This window comes from Anser anser (genome assembly GCF_964211835.1).
Source record: "Anser anser genome assembly, chromosome: 3".
Taxonomy (NCBI): domain Eukaryota; kingdom Metazoa; phylum Chordata; class Aves; order Anseriformes; family Anatidae; genus Anser; species Anser anser.
This window is the reverse complement of record NC_139722.1, coordinates 94978040-94998500: the sequence shown is the minus strand read 5'-3', so window position 1 is coordinate 94998500 and position 20461 is coordinate 94978040. Positions and strand designations below refer to the sequence as shown.

Below are 20461 nucleotides of genomic sequence, written 5' to 3'. Positions count from 1 at the left end.
CTGGCTTTGCAATAGGTATGTCACCTAGTACAAGGGCATAAAAGGCCACTTCCTTCCCCAAGCCTGTGAAAGAAGCAATCAAATTAACACCTTCCTCTGGAAACTACAGGTCATTTTTTGTTCGTTTTCCTTTCCTCTGTTATTTTCTTGGTTACTTTAACCTTGTGTTCCTTTGCCAGCTTTGGATTCAGAAGCAGGATGCAACTCTAGGGCTGAGAACAAACCAATCTTCTAGGGAGCCTCTCCATAGGTCTCTCCAGCTAGGCTGTGCTTTACAGCTCTTCATCCAAGCCAACACACCCCGCAAAACCTGCTGCTTCTGCTTATGCCTGCGGCTGGTCCTGCCTCCCGAGCTAGGCAGAAGTTGAATGTCTTTGTTTAGTCATGCCAAGATCAGTGCTAATCTCTGCAGCATGTTATCGCAGCATTAAAACAAACATTCCAGGACGCGTGCTCACATCTGCTGTGGTGCAGAAGAGCACAAAATAAAGCACAAAGGAAATATTTAAAAGTTGCTATGCAGCATACTGAATATTTTATACTTGAGTAAACCGAGGGGTTTTTCCCCCTTCCAGTAGTAGTATAAAGAAGAAAAATATACTGAAATCCACTCAACTTCAGACTCCCTTAGATCTGTATTGCTTTGATCTTGCCACAAGTAATTCTACCTTGTTCAGTAACCCACCAAAGCCCAATTTCATGAAATATTTTTTTTATTTTAATGTGGAAGTATTATTAAAGTTAAAAAATAAAAAATAAAAATTGGAGACTATTGACTTTGCAATGGAGGAGACTACTCCCTTCAATTTGGCAGCTACATCTCCTTATGGTCTGGCAAGAAGAGTATCGCCTCAAGAAGCAGGTGGCCCTACATTTTAAGAATAATGAAGCTTTACAATGTAAAAATCGTGATCAAAAGCTCAAATGTCACTTTCCAGAATAAAATAGTAACTTTTTATTTCTAGATCAAGCAAGTGATGTTGGTAATTAAAATATTATACAGTAACTTGATACGTAAATTACTTAAGATGCAGCATGCTAAGTATTTTTCCACAAATTTCTGTCTGTCTGTCTTCCGCTTATAAAAATTTCATACATGCCCAAAACAGTTTCTGTGGTCAGTTTCAATGACTCCAAAAAGCCTGGCAATTCAAAGTTAAAGCTAAACCCCTCTCCCTAGCTCATATGGCTGTATTTTCTCTTATCCAAAATTAATGGTCTGTTAAGAACAAAGGGTCAAGTTGGATCTGGCTTTCCTGGATGTTGGCGGTTTGTGGCATAAACTTCATATAAGCAAAAGCATTTTCTACACGGGTACATCCAGAATTCAGTGTTTCCAATCACTGTAATCTATTCCTCTCTCGGGAAAAGGGGGGTTTCTTTCACCATTCTTCTCTCTTAGTAGAGCTGTAGTATTATTCTTTTTCCATATATGTGAGGTGATTTCTATTCTTCATAAACCTAGTCTCCATACTGCCCTTCTCAGACAAACAAGGAGGCAAGAATCTAAGTGTCAGAAACAGGAGTGTTCAAGGTATAAGCCAGCCTAGAGAAAATCTGCTTTTAGGAACAGCTCCTCTCAAACTATGGAGTCCTTCCATTTGCACCCTCCTTTTCATAGCACCTGCTCTAAAGGAAGCAAGTTTCTAACTGATATAGCTGCAATGACAAAGCTGCTGTTTCAAGGTTTCTCTAGCACTAATGCTGAGCAGAGAGAACCTTGGGTGACCTCAAAAATCTCAGAAAGACACTATCATTACCCCAAGCTCACTCTTTCACCAAGCACAGAGGAAAAGAAATGTTGACAAATATGAACGGAGAGTTAAAAACTAACGTGCCTTCAAACTGAGCAGTGCCTTAATATTATATATTGCATTTCATTATATACTGTACTTCACAGCCCTACAGGCATCATAGGACAGAAGAACCATTTTTTCTCCCCTCAGTGGACAAAACTCCTTGGATTTCTGAACAGCTGCCCTTCATTTTAAACTATTTCTTTCACATCTTTGATTATGTTTTTACTAAAAAGTTCACGACAATTCTACTTCATTTCACTAAAGCCCATGAAAGACTTAAATTTTTCAAGAAGTCTTCCTACCAGCCTAAGGGACCTGAGCAAAGGCAAAGAGTTGCATTACAGTCACTTCAGAGCAACAATAAAGTCAGAACCAGAGTGTACAGCAGAGGACTGGGGGTCTACTCCTAGGTCGACGATACAAGTAGTACAGAAGACTGGATTCAGATGACTGGATTCAGATGAAAATTTTCCAGATACTGGATTAAACATTTGTAAAAGCAAATCAAGATTTTTCTTTTGCATTGTCTACTAAAAAACTATATGCCACACTCCCTATTTGTTGCATAAGACATAAAAATTGCATTCACTGAGTTCAATTTAAGCTCCATATCTTTAGAAATGATCAAAATACATTATTCCTGAATAAGCATGCTGTGCTGCATGATATAGTTCTTCCCATACCTTCCTCTGGTAACTTCAGTGAAGCAAAGCAGTACAGACAGTTATGTAACACCATAATTTTGAGATTTCCATGAATTCTTTATGTTCTATTTGGTCTCTCAGAAAAGCTTCCCCAAATAAAATAAGGTCAAAACAGACAAAACAACATTTACAACAAAGTGCTGAGGGTATTCACGTGGGTTCTGAGAGACCCAAGTTTAAAACAGATGTCAGGTGTCTTCCAGGATAGTTTGCCTACCTACCAGGTTAGTGGACCAAACGAGCACCTGTAATTTCTCAGGGCCTATGACAGGAAAATACCCTCCGAGAGAAGATTGCTCCTTTCCTTGATATGAACGTTGCTGGTTTTGTAATTGTACAGTCTTCAGAAGGTAGACAGACAATATTAAGTAGGCTAAACAGAGGGAGCATCACACCAATAGAAGGAATGTGAACAGGGAAAAGGAGGAATGGGAACTGACATATTTTGAGCAGACTCAGCAATTTGTATCCAAATGAATGTCAGCAGAGAGGTTAGATTTCATCACTTTCCTAAGAAATCTCTGTGCAGGAATGATTTTTCTTTGACCACTAACTCAGACAAGTCTGAATACCACTGCTCTGTCTGGAGACTCTACTCTTGGTTGTTTTTAACAACTGATATTTAGGGACTATAGAGTTAAAAATGGCAAGTTTTCCAGAAAATAGCTTTAAGCAAATGTTTGGCTATTGAAATGAAGCACCACGTTTATCTCCAGTTGTTCCTAGAAGCATGGGAAAGGGATCTACCAATCCTCATGCTAGATTTTTTCACTGGGTCTTAACAAAAGAAAAATTACAAAGTGTCAAGGATGCTTCTGTAGGTCTTCAGTTCAACTATATTCAGCAGGGCATCATATTTAAGCTGTGTGTGACTAGCAGCTGCCCCAGACACAGGTTTACTCCTCCGGTATTTGTGGATGCAACAGTAAATTAGTAGAGATTCCAGAACCTATGCTTCAAGACTGTCAGCTACGTAGAGATGTAGGCCAGCTCATATTTATCTGCAGAATGGAGCCTCACAGCTCCAACAGGATAAATGGAAAGACTCCAGGACACTCAACAGACCTACAGCACGACTGCATTTGCTGCACGACTCAGCTCACCCACTTCAGAGAAGAGGCTCTGACCCGAATCCATTGTGTCCCAAGAGTACCAAACCAAAGAATTACTGGCTATTCTGATTTCAGTCTTTTTTTCTTCTTTATTTTAAACACAAATACTTAAGACCACTATTTCCTGGCAAATACCTTATTTTATTAAAACAAATACATTTCCACAGAGCTACTCTCTCATTCTTACAAAATTGATTTTTCCAAAGGAATACTTGCTCCACTTGAAATATCATACCTTTTAAAATACTAAGCAGTATGCATCATCAAAAGAATGTTTTAGAAAACTGTTAATTCAGAAGAGGAAAATTACTTAAATCATAAGCTTTTACTGATGATACATGCACACTGTTTAATGTTTTAGTAACTCACAAAGAAGCAGAGTTATCTTGAGCTTGGCACTTCATTTTACAGCGTTATATAAAGCTGCCCTTAAGTGGACTGTGCTTCATTAAATGCAATAGCACAAAAGGGGAGAGGGAGCTAACATCATCTCTAGCTTGTCACTGTAAATCTACAATTTGTCAGTGAGAAAATACCAGGAACTTGACTGAAGTTTAGTTGCCTCAGCTTCTGCAGAAATTTAAAAAAAAATGAAAATCAAAGAAAAGCAATTTTTCTGCCATGTGCAGGGTCTGCTATAAGATCAGAGCACATTTCATAATGTTTTCCAGTATTTCCTGTTTAGTTTGCTTTTCCTACAGAGTCTGTTCTAGGTCCTGCACACTGACTGTGATCAGACTAGTGGGACTGTACCTGTTTGGCTCACTGCCTTCTTCCCCTCAAGACGACTGGTGGTAATAAAGGGGTGGGGTGGGGTTTTCAGTATTACTCTAATGGCCAGCCTCTCTTCAATCTGATGGGAGGAATAAATCCTCTGAAACAAAAGTAGACTTTAAAACTTAATCATGTAATTTTCACATCAATACATGCTTGTGTTCACATCCAACATACCTAGGGATAACATCCTGCAATATTCAGCAACTATTTCTATGCATTCCATACTGTTAAGAGCTTACTTTACTTGGAATGCTGTATTCATTTAATAAGCATTCAAGGAAATGCTACCTGACATGAAAATACCAGCTCATGGCACAACAGATTTCAATTCGTCACTATGTATGTACAGAGAAGGCCAGTGTCTTACTTGATAATGTTTTGTTACCCGAACTTCTCTCCCTCTCTCTGCCTCAGGAAAAAAACAAGTTTCACATGAAACCAAATTTAGCTAACAATAAAGTCTTCAATTATGTCAGAAGTCTGCATGAGAAACACTGAAAAGAAGGAATGTTTTTTGCTGCTGGGATGAGCGTTGTTTTTTTTTTTCCCCCCTCTCAAATCAACATCAGATTCAGACTGAACGAAATAGTGCGTAGCGTACTGTTTTATCTAGAAACAGCAGTCAGAAATACACACCAGACAGCAAACAATGCTTTGTAATCAACCTGGAAAATTGTAAGTATAAAATGTCTGTTCTGTATTCCACTCAAATTAGATTCACTAATTGATGTGAAAATACAACCATTTCTCTAGAAAGGTGCCTAGATAAATGGAAGTACCTCAACTGTTGTCCATGTTTCCAGTAACTACCTCGGAATGTTTTGCCTCGCTCTCTGCAGGAGCTGCTCTCTCAATACTCACAGTACTGAACATAGGAAATCTCTAGACCAGCAGCAAAGTTAACTGGGAGTCAGCCACAAAGGTTGCCACTGGGCAATCATCTGGTGCATCACCTTAAAGCTTCCTCAAACACGTCTTCATAGTATAGAAAAAAACATCTACACAAACATAACGTATATTGATATAAGAAGATAAGCAAAACCAGTATTATATCTCAGTAATTTTTTCCTTCTGAAGTAAATAATCAAATGTTAACCAAGATTGTGTGGGCTCTCAACAAACTAACTACACAGACCAATTTAAAACGAGAGATTGCTCCTCAGAGATCGCTAGCACATAAAAGGAAGTAACATACCTTCTACAGATAACCCACGGTTCTGTCAGTGATGTACCTCATTGGTATAACAAAATGAAGGCCATAATGTGTAAAACACTTCTTCCTGCAGCAGTGCTACTAGCTAAGCAGTTACCCCACTGGCATGCCCCTACTAGAGCCCATACCCTAATTTCTATTTGGGAAACTGTCTCAGGTGCACAGTGAAGCTGGGCAGGCAGCTGTTCTGTTGGTGTTAAAACCACCAAAACTGTTTCCATTACCAGATTTATTTTTAACTTGAAAAACAAGCAAACAAACAATGAAAACACACCTACCACCTTCTCTTTCTTCCCCACCTTCAAAGAAAGAAAAAAAAAAGAAATGGAGCAGTGGCTCTAACCAGCCTACTTCAGGCAAAAGGGGAACACCGGCATTGATGTGAAAACACATGTACTCCACATTGAGAATTTGACTGGTCTTTCCAAAAACTACATTAAAAAATAAACAAACCCACAAAGTCATTAGAGAATTTGATTCATCTTATTAAAAAAATAATATTATATGTTGCAAAGAAACATTACCAATACTTGTATTTATTCTGGAAAATAGGTAACTGAGCACGTAGTGGAAATTTACATGCACCCTTGCCTAGATCTCAGGACAGTTCTGTTTGTTTTGTTCTTCTAGGAAAGCATACAATTACAAGAGGGAGGTAAAAAAATGGAAAGATTGCATATCGTATCTTATGATGCACTGTCGGGTAGTCTTCCAAATGTCAATATACACAACTCATCCAATGACAAGTAATAAAAGTTTCCAGGAAAACTTCCTGGCTGAAGACAAAACGTCTGGCATTCATTTACAGGAAGAGCAGAGGAAGGAGGAGCCTGGGGGGCAGAACTCTACACTCCTACTTTCCGCAAGAGCTTTTGAGAGTTGTTCTGTAAATTAACACTCCAGAAATGGAGAAAAATGCTACAGGCATAAAATGTCTGTATGTTCTTTCAATGCCTAAGCACCATCTCTGGCCATAAGTAGCACCGTCCAAAGACACAGACATCATGTAACTAATGTCAATTGTGCCTACACCAAACTCAAACAAAATCGACATGAAATCAAGGACCTGTTTGCACAGCCATTTTCAAGACTGATGACACAGTTTGGTAAAGTATATCGAAAGCACAATGATAAGTGAATACATAATAAATTGCCCATCTTTTACCTGGAAAGCATTTCTGTAAGTTGCACAAAGCCAGCGTATGCCAATTCAAATGCACCCCTGTGCCTTGACTGCAGTAGGTGATGTTTAAAGTAGTCCCCAATATTTTTAACCTTAAAAAAAAAAAAAAGTTATTTAGAATTAGAAATAGACAAATTATTTACACATGCAAGATACTTCTACAACTAAGACCAGAAATTCTTCCCGATTGAAAAGGCCAATGGCAAAAGCAAAAAGCAATTAAAAGACCTCTTGTAAAAAACACTTAGAAGATTACAAAGATTACATTCAGTTCTTCAGGTTAAAGGCAAGTGTCATGTCCTCAGAAGACCAAAAAAATTAAGGGACATAAAATCAGCTGTGTTCATGAGGAGCACATTCAGATTTTAAAAAAAGAATGGGACAACCCTGATTTTCAGAGGAAGCATTTTGAATCCTTGTTTGCCTTCACTCTTAACCTAAAATCCCGAAGAAAATCTGCACTACATTCTAACAGCAGAAACAAGTATCTATGAAAAATCATCAGAAAAGAAATTCAAACTTCAAAACAATTGTGCCAAACAAAAACAAATCTACCTTCATAAGCTATTCATAAGGTTCCAGGATTCTCCATAATTGCCTTTGACTACTAGAAACAGTTTTAAAATAAAAAAGACATTGTATGTATGGAGTAATGAGAGCTATTTTTTTCAGATTTTTAAATGTAAATGTTGTAACTGAACTTTCCACTCTATCAAGACACCAAGTTTTTAAAGCTGGTTGGAAGTTTACAATGCCACATAATCTCATTCTACAAAAAAAAAAAAAAAAAAGATTCTAATTCTCATCAACATCCAAGTTCTAAATCAAACTTCCAATTTCATTTGTTTAAAAATACGTAACTTATTTCATTACTTTATGCAAAATTTTTTTCAGGAATATTTCCTGTAAGTTCTTCAGCAAGAAGTTCTTCAAAACTTGTATATAAAAATCAAGTATAAAACCATTTCAAGTTTCTTCTAAAATTCTTCTTATTCTCCTAGTTATACTTCAATAGTCTGACAAGTAATTAAGGCATCAGAGGAGTTAACGTCATACCTAGCTGTATATGGTTTTCGGCCCTACTGTTAGTTCATATTATCCAAACAATGAGAGTGCAATAGTGAGAAAAAAATGGTAGAAAAGAAAATATACTACTTCCTGCAGCTAAAGCTGACCTAATATAAACCAAACAGTAATTGGAAATATTTGAGCTCAAACGGTTATTTATCTGAGCAGACTTTAAGCTATTTAATGTATCTGCAGGGTTTCAGCTTTCTAGCCCAAAAGCAGGAGTGCCTTTTTTCAGAAGCAACTGACCCACAGACAGACCAACTCTCCAGCTGTATAAACAAAACCTAACCAAGAAAGCCATACACATGCAAATCAAATCACTGCCCTGCTCCACCACCACCCTTTCTTTTTTTAGAAGAGTATGGGATTTTTTTGTCACATAACTTGCAACTTTGCTATTTATATTTCTGAGCTTTTTGCAACAGCTACAATGACTAGAAGTTTACATCAAATTGAACTCTGATGTATTCACTTTCATTCATATGCTAGATTCTGAAGAAAAAACTGCCCTAACTCAGTTTCCACAAATGACATACAAACTTGCCTCAGGATCAGTGCTAAGTACGTGTTCTTATCTAACAACATCCATAAGCATGGCATTTCTACTCCTCCAGGACTGAACACATAGCTGGAGCAGCATCCAGATTCCCTGCATCATAAAACCCGTTCTCCAAATGCCAGGATGGAGAACAAATCAAGGAATTCATGTTCTCCACATCATTGTGAAAATACAGCAACTGTAAGAAAGAGTGACCGTAGCAACGAACACTCCAAGATAAAATACTCAAATATGGACTGGGGAGCAAATACCTTAAATATATTTGATCACCTTGGCCAAGTATTGAGAGTATGACAGGCTAGTCTTAGAAAGATAAGAAATGAAATTTACAGGGCCGTGCTTGCTGTTGAAACTAAAAGTCTCCGTATTCAAGACGTATTTGGTACAACAGATTCTCAAAGTGCTTTGGGAAATGGTTGGTACATTCATGCCTCTGTATCTTATTTCCTGGTGAATAGATACCGCTAAGTGGTACTCCATCCTAGGGAATATTTTTCCAAACTATTAGAAGAGGATGGCTTTAAACCCACAATGGAGTGTGAAAGCATCTCACATAAACAACCGGTAGCTGGTGAACTACTGCCAACCATACTCAACTAACTCTACATGAGACAGATTACATTAACAACTGGAGAGAAGCTGGCTTTTGGTGTGGGTTTTTTGTTTTGGTTCATTGTTGGTTTGGTGATTTTTGTTGTTGTTGTTGCTTTAAACAAAGAAAAACAACAAACAACCAAACTTGTTCCTTTTAGAACAAACTCTGAAGCAAGAATGGGAGCCACACTTGCACTGGCTGCACACATACTTAACAAGTGCAGAGCTCTACCGATACTGAAAGTCTTTTGCATGTGTCAGGGCTCCAGCACAAGGCTCACATCAGCCACCTCTGATGGTCAGGGCTAACACAAGGAGATCCCCTGGCACTGGGACAGTACCAAGCCTTTACTTCTGTCGTCCGTTTCCTTTCACTTCGGTACACAGTTCTGGAAAGCTTACCTCCCAAAATTATCTTCAAACTTTACTTGGAAATAAATAGGAGTTTGAGGAAGAGTTCAAAGTTCCTCCAGGCTTAGAGCACTGTCTCATGATTTGCAGGTCATGGGACAACATCAATGGAGTCTTTGTTGGGTATAATTTGGTTGATTACTTGGTTGCTACTTGGACTTGTCTTCTGTGGAAGACTGTTCGTATTAATTATCCTCACAGGCAGAGCTTTGAGTTTGACATCACCCATTTCTGGGTGAGATGAAGAATAGAAGACAGAGCACGTATTTGAATGGAGAGATTCCCCCAGATATATTACTCATGTCCTGTGTCTGTTTGTAAAGGCAAAGCAGTCATCGCAACAGGAGCTAGGCTTTGACAACTGCCAGGTTATATGCAGAATTTCTAGGCTCCTTTGTACACGCATCTCCACAATGAGCAGCTGAAAATGTTGTGCCAAGTCTGTGCACAGTGTGGCACTGAAATGCCATGCAAACCCAAGCGGTTCCCCTAAAGACAAGGAAGGTGCAGATTTGATATTGTCCCACCTCCTCGTAGCAAAGTATCAAACAAGTGCTGCCTCCTACAACATGGGTACACGTGACAAGAGACAACATTTAACTGCTAGAAAGAGGACTGCAGAATTAGAGCCGCAATCAGTTGGCTAACACCAGTACTACAAAGAAGCAAGGTTGTGTTGTGCCATTTCTTAACGTGGAGCGGCAATGAAAAACATTCTTTTCATTTGCTTGCTCAATTAGAAAGGGAAAGAGTATGTGCAAATTCAACATGTAATGTGATCTTCTGTGTGAATAAATTGTGACAGTAACAGCAAATCCCATAAGGTACAATTTAAGACAGTTACTGACCTAAACAAGAAGAAAGGTGCAAGACTAGGAAGGGAGGTTTTGCAGCAGATTTTTCTCAACACTTATTTAGCCCTGACTAAATGCAGGGGCTTTTGCTCCAGCTGATTGGAGCAATAGCATCCAAGACTTCTCTTGAGTTTCAGCACTTGGTGTTTTTAAATCTCTAGACACTTACAGAACAAAGAAAAAGATGGGCAACTGTAAAGGAAAGCTGAATGTGGATTAGATATCAAAATCCAAGTCTTTTATCTCTCAGCACTGAAAAAGTAAGCATTTCATGGAAGTCTCAAGCCACAGCAGTTCTGGTACAGGCATTTCTACTCATTTACGATGAAATCCTGTTTTTTTGTCCAATAATGTAACGCCACTTACAAAAAGTACAGTGAAAATGGCCATATCTTTTCCTCTAATACTTGTTTTACATACAGCCAAACGGTTATTTCCTTACTAGCCTGAGGAAAATCAACATTTCAAACTGATTTCCTATGAAGTAACATTCTTCAAATTAGAGCATAAATGGTGTTTTTACAGGAAGATATCAGAAGCACAAAGAATCCAATGAGGTAGCTATATGAAAAGAGGATATGTTGTTTAATACCACAGCATTTCTGAAAAGGCAACTGCTAATGTCTGTTTTCTACATAAAGATGAAGATGCTACAAGTTAGAGCTGACTCATGCTAAAATACCGATTCCTGTTTGACTTGGAGCAGATTAAGGAACACAGTGGTGCAAACACATATCTGCTCTCATCTACCCTCCAGATCCCTGCAACAATACAAGCACAGCTGTTAACCAGACGAAAACACAGAGGCTAGAGACAATGCAAGGATAAAGATACTAATGTTATTTCCATAGCACTACAACATGAGATAACATAAAAAAATAAGACCTGCTGTACACTATACTATTATTTATTTTATGATAGAAAGTAGTAACACTTAAGGAAAAACTATTTACTTTGTCTTGGAAAGAAAAGAAGTTAAAATGTAGTATGTCTTGCATATTTCAATCTTCAATGTAGACTGACTGCTTTTGTCAAAACCATATGGAAATGAAAAGATCATCAATTAAAAACAGAAATTTAATAAACACAAAATATTTCCCAAATAAATGCCTGTGGTAATCTAATTTCTTATAAACACTGCACTCAACATTCTGCAAGAGACCCAGATGGCATATTAACATTTCTGATCTCTGAAATCAAAAACATTGGAGGAAAAAGAGAGTCACATTACACACAAATTATCCATAATTCAATCTCCTATGTAAGACAAGACTAGGACTAGTCAGCATATTTCTCGTTCAGAATTATTGATTATAAAGTTCAATTAATGAAGAGCTGTAAGCAAATTACCAACATCTACAGTTCAAAATGAAAGAGAAGACTGTTTAAAAATCAAGTCAAGTAAAAATCAAGATTTTTAACAACTCCATAAAAGCATAAAATATATGTATAATTCGTATCTGTATTTATATAAAAATAAAATTAATTTTCCTGAACATAATATACAACCTGTAAATAACCCAAAACAATCAGAATGTTTCTTGAGTTTGTTAGCTATATACAATAACTTCTTCACTTATTTGTTACTATGGTAAGTATGATGATACCTTCTGAATACCATTTTATCCCCAAAAAAACAAGCCATTAACTATGTACATGACAATAAAAATGCTTTTTTTCCCACGTTGAAGGTAGGTTTATTTAAACAAATAGTTTTTATGAAAACTCTTTTTTCCCAACCAAGAATATGAAGATTTTTTTATTTAATGAAAAGTACCTCCCTACCTGGTCTACAGTAATCAACCCATCTGAAGGTTCAGATGCAGCCTGTGTAGGCAAAAGCTTACAGAGTGTCCCTAATAGCAGAGAGACTTCCTTCATGCTTCTCCAGCAACATACAAGAACCATCTGAGCTGTGACGTCACACATTTGCCTTTCTTTACCTTAAAAATAAAAATCAACAAATGCAATAGTGTAACTTAAGGTTCTCAGGACAACATACAGTTGACTATGAAACAATTCTAAACTTGGTAGCCCAAAAGATCAGTCAGTTCTGTCAACCCTAATGACTTCCCTTCTTGGAACTATGACTGTACTTAATTCTGCTTGGAAAGCACAGCAGTATACACCTTTACTGCCGTTTTAAAGATTACAGGTCTTTTGGTCAACGTCAACATTCAGCTGCACATTGAACTACACAAACACCAACAGCTTTGTAGCCAGGCTCTAACAAACTTCTGCACCAATCATCAATCCATCATTCACTATATGTTATTTGTGTTTGGGTTTTTGTTTTTTAAAAAACTCTGATGTCCCCATACTCATAGACCACCCAAATGCATTTTTCTTTAATGCAACACCACCATCTAGTGGCCATTATGTGATTTTAACATATTTACAGACACTCACGAAACAAAACATATGGCCCAACCAAAACTATTTTGTACACAGGAAAAATATGTGAGGAAGGAAAGATCAAATATTTGTTTTTAAAACTTAAAAAGCTCATATAAATTATTATATTTTAAATGAACAGATATTCCCTAAGTTTATGCAGGCATACAAGGAATATACTACAGTCTGAAATTCAACAGCAGAAACAGAGGAATTGTATAGCTGCTATTTATTACTATTTGTCTGCTTTATCGAACATTTTACCACTGGAATCTTTCAAACAGAAGCTTCTGCTTGTATGATCCCACGCAACAAGTTTTATTGCATGAACATATTACCCACTAGTCTTGTGTACACTGGAGACCAAAATCACACTAACACCTTTCAACAAGAAATGTGTTAAAGCATTGCTTGATAGAAAAGGTGTTGAAGATTACCTGGCCAGTGCAGTTCGGGCAATAGAGTCTAGGCCAGTATCAAAACAACTCATTTTCACTTGTACTCTAAGAGAGATTAACCACAATCTTCCAGAAACATAGCTGAATTAGTCTTTAAAACCATGCCTATGAATAACTACCTTCTGACAGATTTATTGAAGAAGTGAAACATTATACGGAGCAAATAACTTCCAACTTTGATCACCCACATAAAATGCCTGCTCTGTAAGGAATATCTTGATTTAATTACTAATACAGTGTTTGATTTACCTCTCATTTCTGTGCAAATATTTTCCATTGGCTTGTGGACAGCCAGCTTTTCGGACTCTATTTTGCAGTGTTCCTTCAAAATTTTTGCTTGCATAAAATAATCGTTTGTGTCCTGTGGCTGTATCTCATGCAGAATCATCTGCAGCCGATCTGCCATTTCTATACATTAAACAAGAAGAATATTTAAGCTACTTTTTACACTTCCAGTTCTTTATACAAACGTAATTCATTTTAGGTATCTAAGTAAAAAAGAAAGCTTTTAGCAGTTAAAAAAATAAAAAATAGATGTAAAACTATGGTGACCACAAGGATTAAGAAAGAAAGAAAACTAGGCTGCACAGTCACCTGTTTTGAAACAGATGCAACCATGCAATCTGCAAATACTTATTCCTTTTAGTGCCGAAGTCAAGACAACCTCTATTAGAAGTTAAATAAGAAACTGAAAAGGACTGGTGCTAGGTGTAGTTCTGAACTGCTGTAAAGAATAGAGAACTTCATGAGCTTCAGATTTTACAGCTTCTTTTTGTTTGTTTACCTGAATCGTTATCCATTGGAATAAGACCCTCTGGTGATGAGCTCTGCACTACTGGTGATACTACAGCAGAGAGTTCATATGACATCAGAATGAGCCTAGCCACCATTTGCTTCCATTCAGTCATCAACATCAAGTTACTTTTATAAAGAAAAACAGAAAACATGGATTAAAGTAATTTTACATTTAAAAGAAAAAAAAATGAAACATTTGCAACTAACTGTATTTAAGAAAACTATTAATAAGGTACAGTTTGACAAGTCCTGAGTTTAATACTTACAAAGGAAGCATCCAACAGCTAGCTAAACAGTGGGAAAACCAGTAAGAGTGCTATAAGCCACCGGTACTGGACTTCCTCACAAATAACATCTTACGCTTTTATGTTCCAGCGAGCAGCTCTCCACTGTGTGCTTAATTATGGAGTTACAACTTACTATTTTGTAGTATGCTTTACTTACTTAAAAGGTAATTGCTGCAAAGCTCCTGTTATACAATGCACTCTCCCATACATTGGGAACGATGCTGCTGCTTGAAGCAGAGACTTTTTAGCTTGAAATATTTCTTCTTCAACATTCACTAATAAAAGCTTGATAACTAAAATTAAAAAAAAAAAGTACAGTTTTAAATTATACGCACAAATACATAGTATACTTTCCAAGAAACAAACCTGCTTTGAAGAAATAGGAATAAAACTTGTATAAACAAGAGTTAATGGAAAATGCACATAAAATACTTTGTTTACACTCTTCACTCTTCTGTCCATTTAAATACCACATTATTGCTGGAGTTTAGGTAACTGAAACCCAACAACATTTGTTACTTTCAATCTAGTCTGTCTGAACCAAACAACAGCAGTGAAAAGCACAGCCTGGATGCTGAACTCAAGAGACAATCCCACAGCTCACGGTGAAGTCAAGAGAGGTGACGTGCCACATACCGGAAGTCAGACTTTGCCCTTAGAGGCAGCTTAATACAACAAACAGTTCAACAGATTATTAAATATCAGAAGCTTCTAGTTAAATATTTGCATCATTAATTAGCCGCTGAAGAAGCTGCCCAATTTTGAAGGGTGTATGTGCCAGCTTTATTTACATTTATACTATGCAGCACCTTGATGTCAGAATCAGAATGAACTGCAGATCCAAATAATGAAGTGCAGATCGCTAACAACAGGACACACTCTGTAAGACATGAGATCACACGTACATTTCCTTCATTTATGGTAATCATAAACATTTCTCAAAAAACATGATTTCACTGCATATGAAGAAAATACTAATAAGCCATTAGAAAGCCTATTAGTAAAGAAACCAATAAGGGCACAAAAAAGCATACAACCCTGAGTTTACTAAAGATTACATTATTACGAATTATGAACTTACAGATTTTAGTTTTATCGCAAATTACAAAATCTGGAGGAAGTCTGTTTAATGAATTTACCAGATCTTCTGGATCAAAAGCTACTCAGCTTTCATCCAGAGACACCAAGAATATTCCACATGTGAACAAAGCCTAATCACTGCACAATGTACACACAGGACTGCAAACTCAGAGCTCCAAGTGCCAGCACTGCACATACCAAGTTCTTAAGCATGATACAGACAAACCATGTCTTCCTTCATTCTGTGTGAGTGAGCTCTTAGAGTAAACGGGGTCCTGTCCAGAACTCGATGTACACATCTTCAACAAACTAGCTACTGGGGCCTCAATGTCACTTTCCCTTCGACCAGAACAGTGAAATCCATCCTCTGAGAACGTGTAATAGCCTCAACATGAACAGGTCTGGCTTCTTAAACAGCAAAATCAAATAAAAATAAAACAGCAAAATCAAAATCTTTTAGAAATAAGCATCTCTTAACTCACTAGGCCTCCTACCAAATGCCTTGAGGAAAAGCAGTAAGGTTTCAAATAAATATAAAAACAGGTGTGTTAATTTCCATGAAAACTACCTGCTAAAGTGTTCTTTTCCATGGTACTTGCTGATGTGTTTTCATCCGTCTGGGGGCTATGCTCAATCCATTTTCCTAAACAAATATGCTGCAGTTCCTTATGATATACTAAGAAGTTCAACAAATATGATGCAGTGACACAATCATACGGCTTGGTACTTGTGCTAAGATCCACTGCTGCTTGGAACAGTAGATCTACGTTTTCAGAATCCTGAAAAAAAACACAAAACAAAACAGTATCACTCATTTAATTGAGCTGCCATATTGATTTAACTAAACTAGGTAGCACCCTGAAACCCAAGAATGTGCTTTTCAGCAAGTCTGCTGGTACATATTTGTTAAAAAAACACTTATTTTGTACACTGATCACCTTAAACACAAAATATGAATGTGTATGTATTTAGCACATAAACAATTACATACACATTGAAGATGGAAACACCCATTTATAAGGCAGTATTCAAACACACTGCATGTCACAGGAGGAAGTTTGTTTTCAAAATACTGTGTTTTATCTGCTAATGGTCATCACAGAGAAGCAGGTTTTATTAGGAAGCAGTGTTTGTCCACCTATAATTCTGAATTTAAAAGTAGTACTTCATGAAATAATCATAAAAATCAGTATCAAGTCAAAGTGAAAATTTGAGAAAAATAAAAAAGAATCAGAAATGAAATCCTGAGACCAAATCAGAGAGGAAAATAAACACAGAGCTAAATTTCTTAAAATTAAAGAGTAACCAAGTCAAACTACCTCAGTAATTTACAAAGGGATATCACAGCTAAGAGCTTGTACTACCCATTTCTTTGATAATAGAGCACACTCTTTCCTAGTATTAAAGTGTGCTTAGCAAACAGTTTATAGCCATACCCAACGAAACTTCCTGAACTCTCTCATCCATTAGTGAAACAAGTCTCCTTAGGTAAGGGTCAAAACTGTGCAAAAAATATACAGAAAAACTAGGGATGAACACCACTGAGGTCAATTTGGATCAACTTCTCATTTTCAGGAGTTATGTTTTCTACCCAATTTAAGTACCTAGTTCAATAGAGAACATCCATGTTTCATGAAATGATTCTCTTTAAACTATTTTTAGTTACATACCTGTAAACTAAATGCAACATCACGCAGTTTCATCAAAAGCTCAAACGCTAGGACTTTTACTTCTTCAAAAGTACTGGCAAAACATTGAATCAAAGTCTGGACACGAGTAGAATCAATCTCCTGATCCAACTTAAAAATGTGCACCTGTCCTGTTCAAATAAATCAATTTTACTGTTATACTGTATTTTTTTTCCAGAATCAGCACTGCATTTTATTTAACTTGACTAACAGAAACACTAACATGGAATTTTAGCTAAAGCACTATTTCAATACTAACAAGTATTTCTTTAATATGACATGTTTATTTTTGAAGAAAGGTTACCATATAAAAAAAATTACTCTCAGTTATACAGAAAATAACTTATTGTCAAAAACAATTTCATTTATTCAGCTTTGAAAATAATCTTTATTTTAGCTTTGCTTAAAAATTCTTTAAAATTAGAAAATAATCCCTTTCAAAAAGGGTTTAAGACTTCAGCATGTTGCTGGTGGTTTTTTTTGTTTGTTTTCCCCCCCACCCCCACCCCGGTGATACGAATAACCCTCTGAAAGTTATTAAGCTTTTTCACTTCTAATTTAGTCAGATTAGGAGTCATGATTTCCGAGGACTGATCTAATGTCAGAAAGAAGCTAGAAATTTTAAGACGTAAACAAGTGCACCATAGTCCAGCATGGAACACAACTGCAGCTAAATCTCCCTTTTTAAAGGAATGTCAGGCTTCTGAAATGTTAAGGCTGCTATAAACGATTTCCAGTACAAATTTCTGCTAAACAATTAAATGCAGCAACAACATACCACAAACTCATAATAAAAAAAATGAACATTTTAATGATTTATTACAGGTTTTAAGAAATTAGGGTCTACCAAGAAGGTCTTTTCTTCTCCCTCTCAAAATCAAGTTTTATCTTACATGCCTAATTTCTTTAAACAATAATAATTCAAATTTAACAAAAATTTGCTTTAAGTTGTCCATATGATACAGAGACAAAATTTAGCAAAATCACCAATATGCTAAGACACTAACTCTTGAATTGGGGTTGTTATAATGGTGTAGAAACTAAAGTAACAGCAGCAGCAGATCATCACCAGTTGTTCAATTAAAGTATTCCTTATTTAGTATAAAATATTTTAAGGATATACAGGTCTTTTCAATTAAGTTTTTATTGTCTCAACATTTTAAATAATGTATCATTAAGATATTAGAACAGGTGAAGAAGTTATTAAATATACTGAATCTTGTCCAAAATCTTCATCTGTGACAGCTAAAATTCAGTGAAAAAATCTTGCTAAAAACATACTATGAATGAAAATCCCAATTTAAGAGAGACATTCAACGGACCGTAAAGAGTTGTATTTACTTCAAAATTCCATTAGCTATTAAAACATACTATCCTTGCTTGGGAGTACTTCATTTCTATTGTATTTCCTAACGTAACTATTTTACTTTGACAGAAATTAACCAGCCAGCATGAAACGATCTTCTTCAGTAACTTCCATTCCTACACCCTATAAATGAGGTCTCTCACCTTTCGGAACAGAAAATATTTCGGCTACTGATCCTAAAATAGTCAGAGCAGAAAATCTGGTTGAGTGCGATGAACCAGGAAACAGAGCCTCAAAAAGTCTGTCACATACAGATGACATGAAATCCTAAAGATCACAGGAGAGATTTTAAGACTGTTTGCTGTCCCACAAACAGGAGTTTAAGTAATTGAATTTAGGACATTCTGCTTTAAGTGTTACCCAACAAAATTAGGAATTTCCAGTTCAATTTGGAGGAATAGGAGGCCTACACATTTGTAGTACTGACCAACTTCTTGTTTCCTAGAGCACATAAAGGTAGGCAGATTTTTAAGAGTTTCCCTTACCTACTCCCACAAACAGATCACGATTTTATTAAAGCCTTCAAAAGCAGTTGAGCCAGCAAAGCAGAACTCAAGACAAGAAGCAGTTTAACACAAAGAAACTGATTATGTGGGCCTTTAAAGAGGAGAGAAAGGACAAATACAAAATAAGTGTTCACACTTAAATCTTTGTGCTGCAGCTCAGTCACTCATTCCCTTACTGATCATCCCGGAGAATTAGCAGGAAGCTACTTCTGCTAATTAGCAGAAGCTCAGGAGATCTCTATTTCAAACCAAAGTAATGCACATCATTTAAAACTTCCAACTCATTTGCCAGCAGCTCACAAGACATTTACCTGAAGATTTCAGATTGGATTAGGAGATACCTCTCCAGTCAGTCCCCGCTTGCTGCTGTATCAGTTCACTGAGCAATCCCTCAGAAAGTAACCTGGATTGCTTTTGGACAAAATTAAGCTTAAAGATACTCTCCAAATACTAACAGGCACTCAGCTCATGTGACAACACCACATTTAGTAGAAATTAATTCGCACAAGAACATACAGTGTGGACAAGGTACTCAGCACTGTTTCACTTTAAAGGTTTATTCCTTCTGCACCACACTGTTTCCTAATACAGACAGGACCTAACTTACCCAGAGGCGTTTTCAAGAAAAATTAACCACCTTTCAGGAATGCCTTCCCACCTCTTACTGTTATCATCTATACCTCTAGTAATCTAAATTAATTTATATCTACTTACTTTATATTGCTGCAAAATCCCTGAAGGATGCCTTTTAGTAGAGTCTTCAAGTAATTCTTGCTTGGTTTTATTTTGCTCCAGTTTATAAAGCACCTGCGAACTTTCTTGTATTCTACAAAATAACTTATAAAACAAAAATCAAAACATAGCTAAGGCAAGAGTCACTGAAAGTTAAATAAGGGGAAGGGGGACTTTCAGCTTAATTTCCAGATAGTGTTGCTTATAATATTTAAGAAGTCTGTATACAGCGTAACACAGAACTGATCCTTTTCGCTCCCTCCAAAAACAAGGGGTTTTTTTGCTCCCCATCTCTTGTGACCATGCTCTTTCCCATGCCTGTACACCTCAATATCTATTTCCATCCTTGTCCTTAAATTCATGCCTACTCTTCTCCCACCTCTCCATTTTCCGTGGAACATAAGTTCCCATATAAGACAAATTCAATTAACGCACATCATTTTATAGCTCCAGTGTCTCTTACAGAGCTTAACGCACCCCTGAAGTGCTTCCCCCCAGCTTATATTACCACTACTATTATTTCCTATTACAGTTCCTCCAGCACAGGTTTTCCATCTCAAGACTCCTCAGCTTGTATAAGGCAAGAATGAAATAAAACGGCATTCTGCTCTTTTGTTTCTGCCAAGCCTATTTCCCCGTTTCCCCCTGCTCTTTCTCCAACTAATTATTTTCTCCTTCCACATTGCTTTCTTTGCTACCAACATCTTCCAAAACATTCTTTGCCAATACGTGGTTTCCTCATCCTTGCCATATTCTCCCACCATGCCCTCCCACATGTGACCCTGGCATTATCTACAATGTCAACCCACTCAGTCTCTGCAGACTACAATGTTACAGCCACACCCCATGCCAACCACAGCTTTTCCTTCATATTCCTT

At 36.8% G+C, this 20461-nt stretch overlaps 1 protein-coding gene across 1 annotated transcript in view; it reads right to left on the bottom strand.

Moving 5' to 3' along the window:
- The window catches only part of THADA (THADA armadillo repeat containing), a 175029-nt gene that overhangs the window by 143376 nt on the left and 11192 nt on the right, over window positions 1-20461 (bottom strand). Inside the window, exons 14-22 of the mRNA XM_083829105.1 lie at window positions 19566-19688; window positions 18489-18612; window positions 16962-17110; window positions 15860-16070; window positions 14369-14504; window positions 13914-14050; window positions 13379-13537; window positions 12063-12220; window positions 6771-6880 (exon numbers count right to left, since the gene is read on the bottom strand). Of these exons, the coding sequence (XP_083685231.1) occupies window positions 6771-6880; window positions 12063-12220; window positions 13379-13537; window positions 13914-14050; window positions 14369-14504; window positions 15860-16070; window positions 16962-17110; window positions 18489-18612; window positions 19566-19688 (1307 nt within the window). The remainder of the gene's footprint in view (window positions 1-6770; window positions 6881-12062; window positions 12221-13378; window positions 13538-13913; window positions 14051-14368; window positions 14505-15859; window positions 16071-16961; window positions 17111-18488; window positions 18613-19565; window positions 19689-20461) is intronic.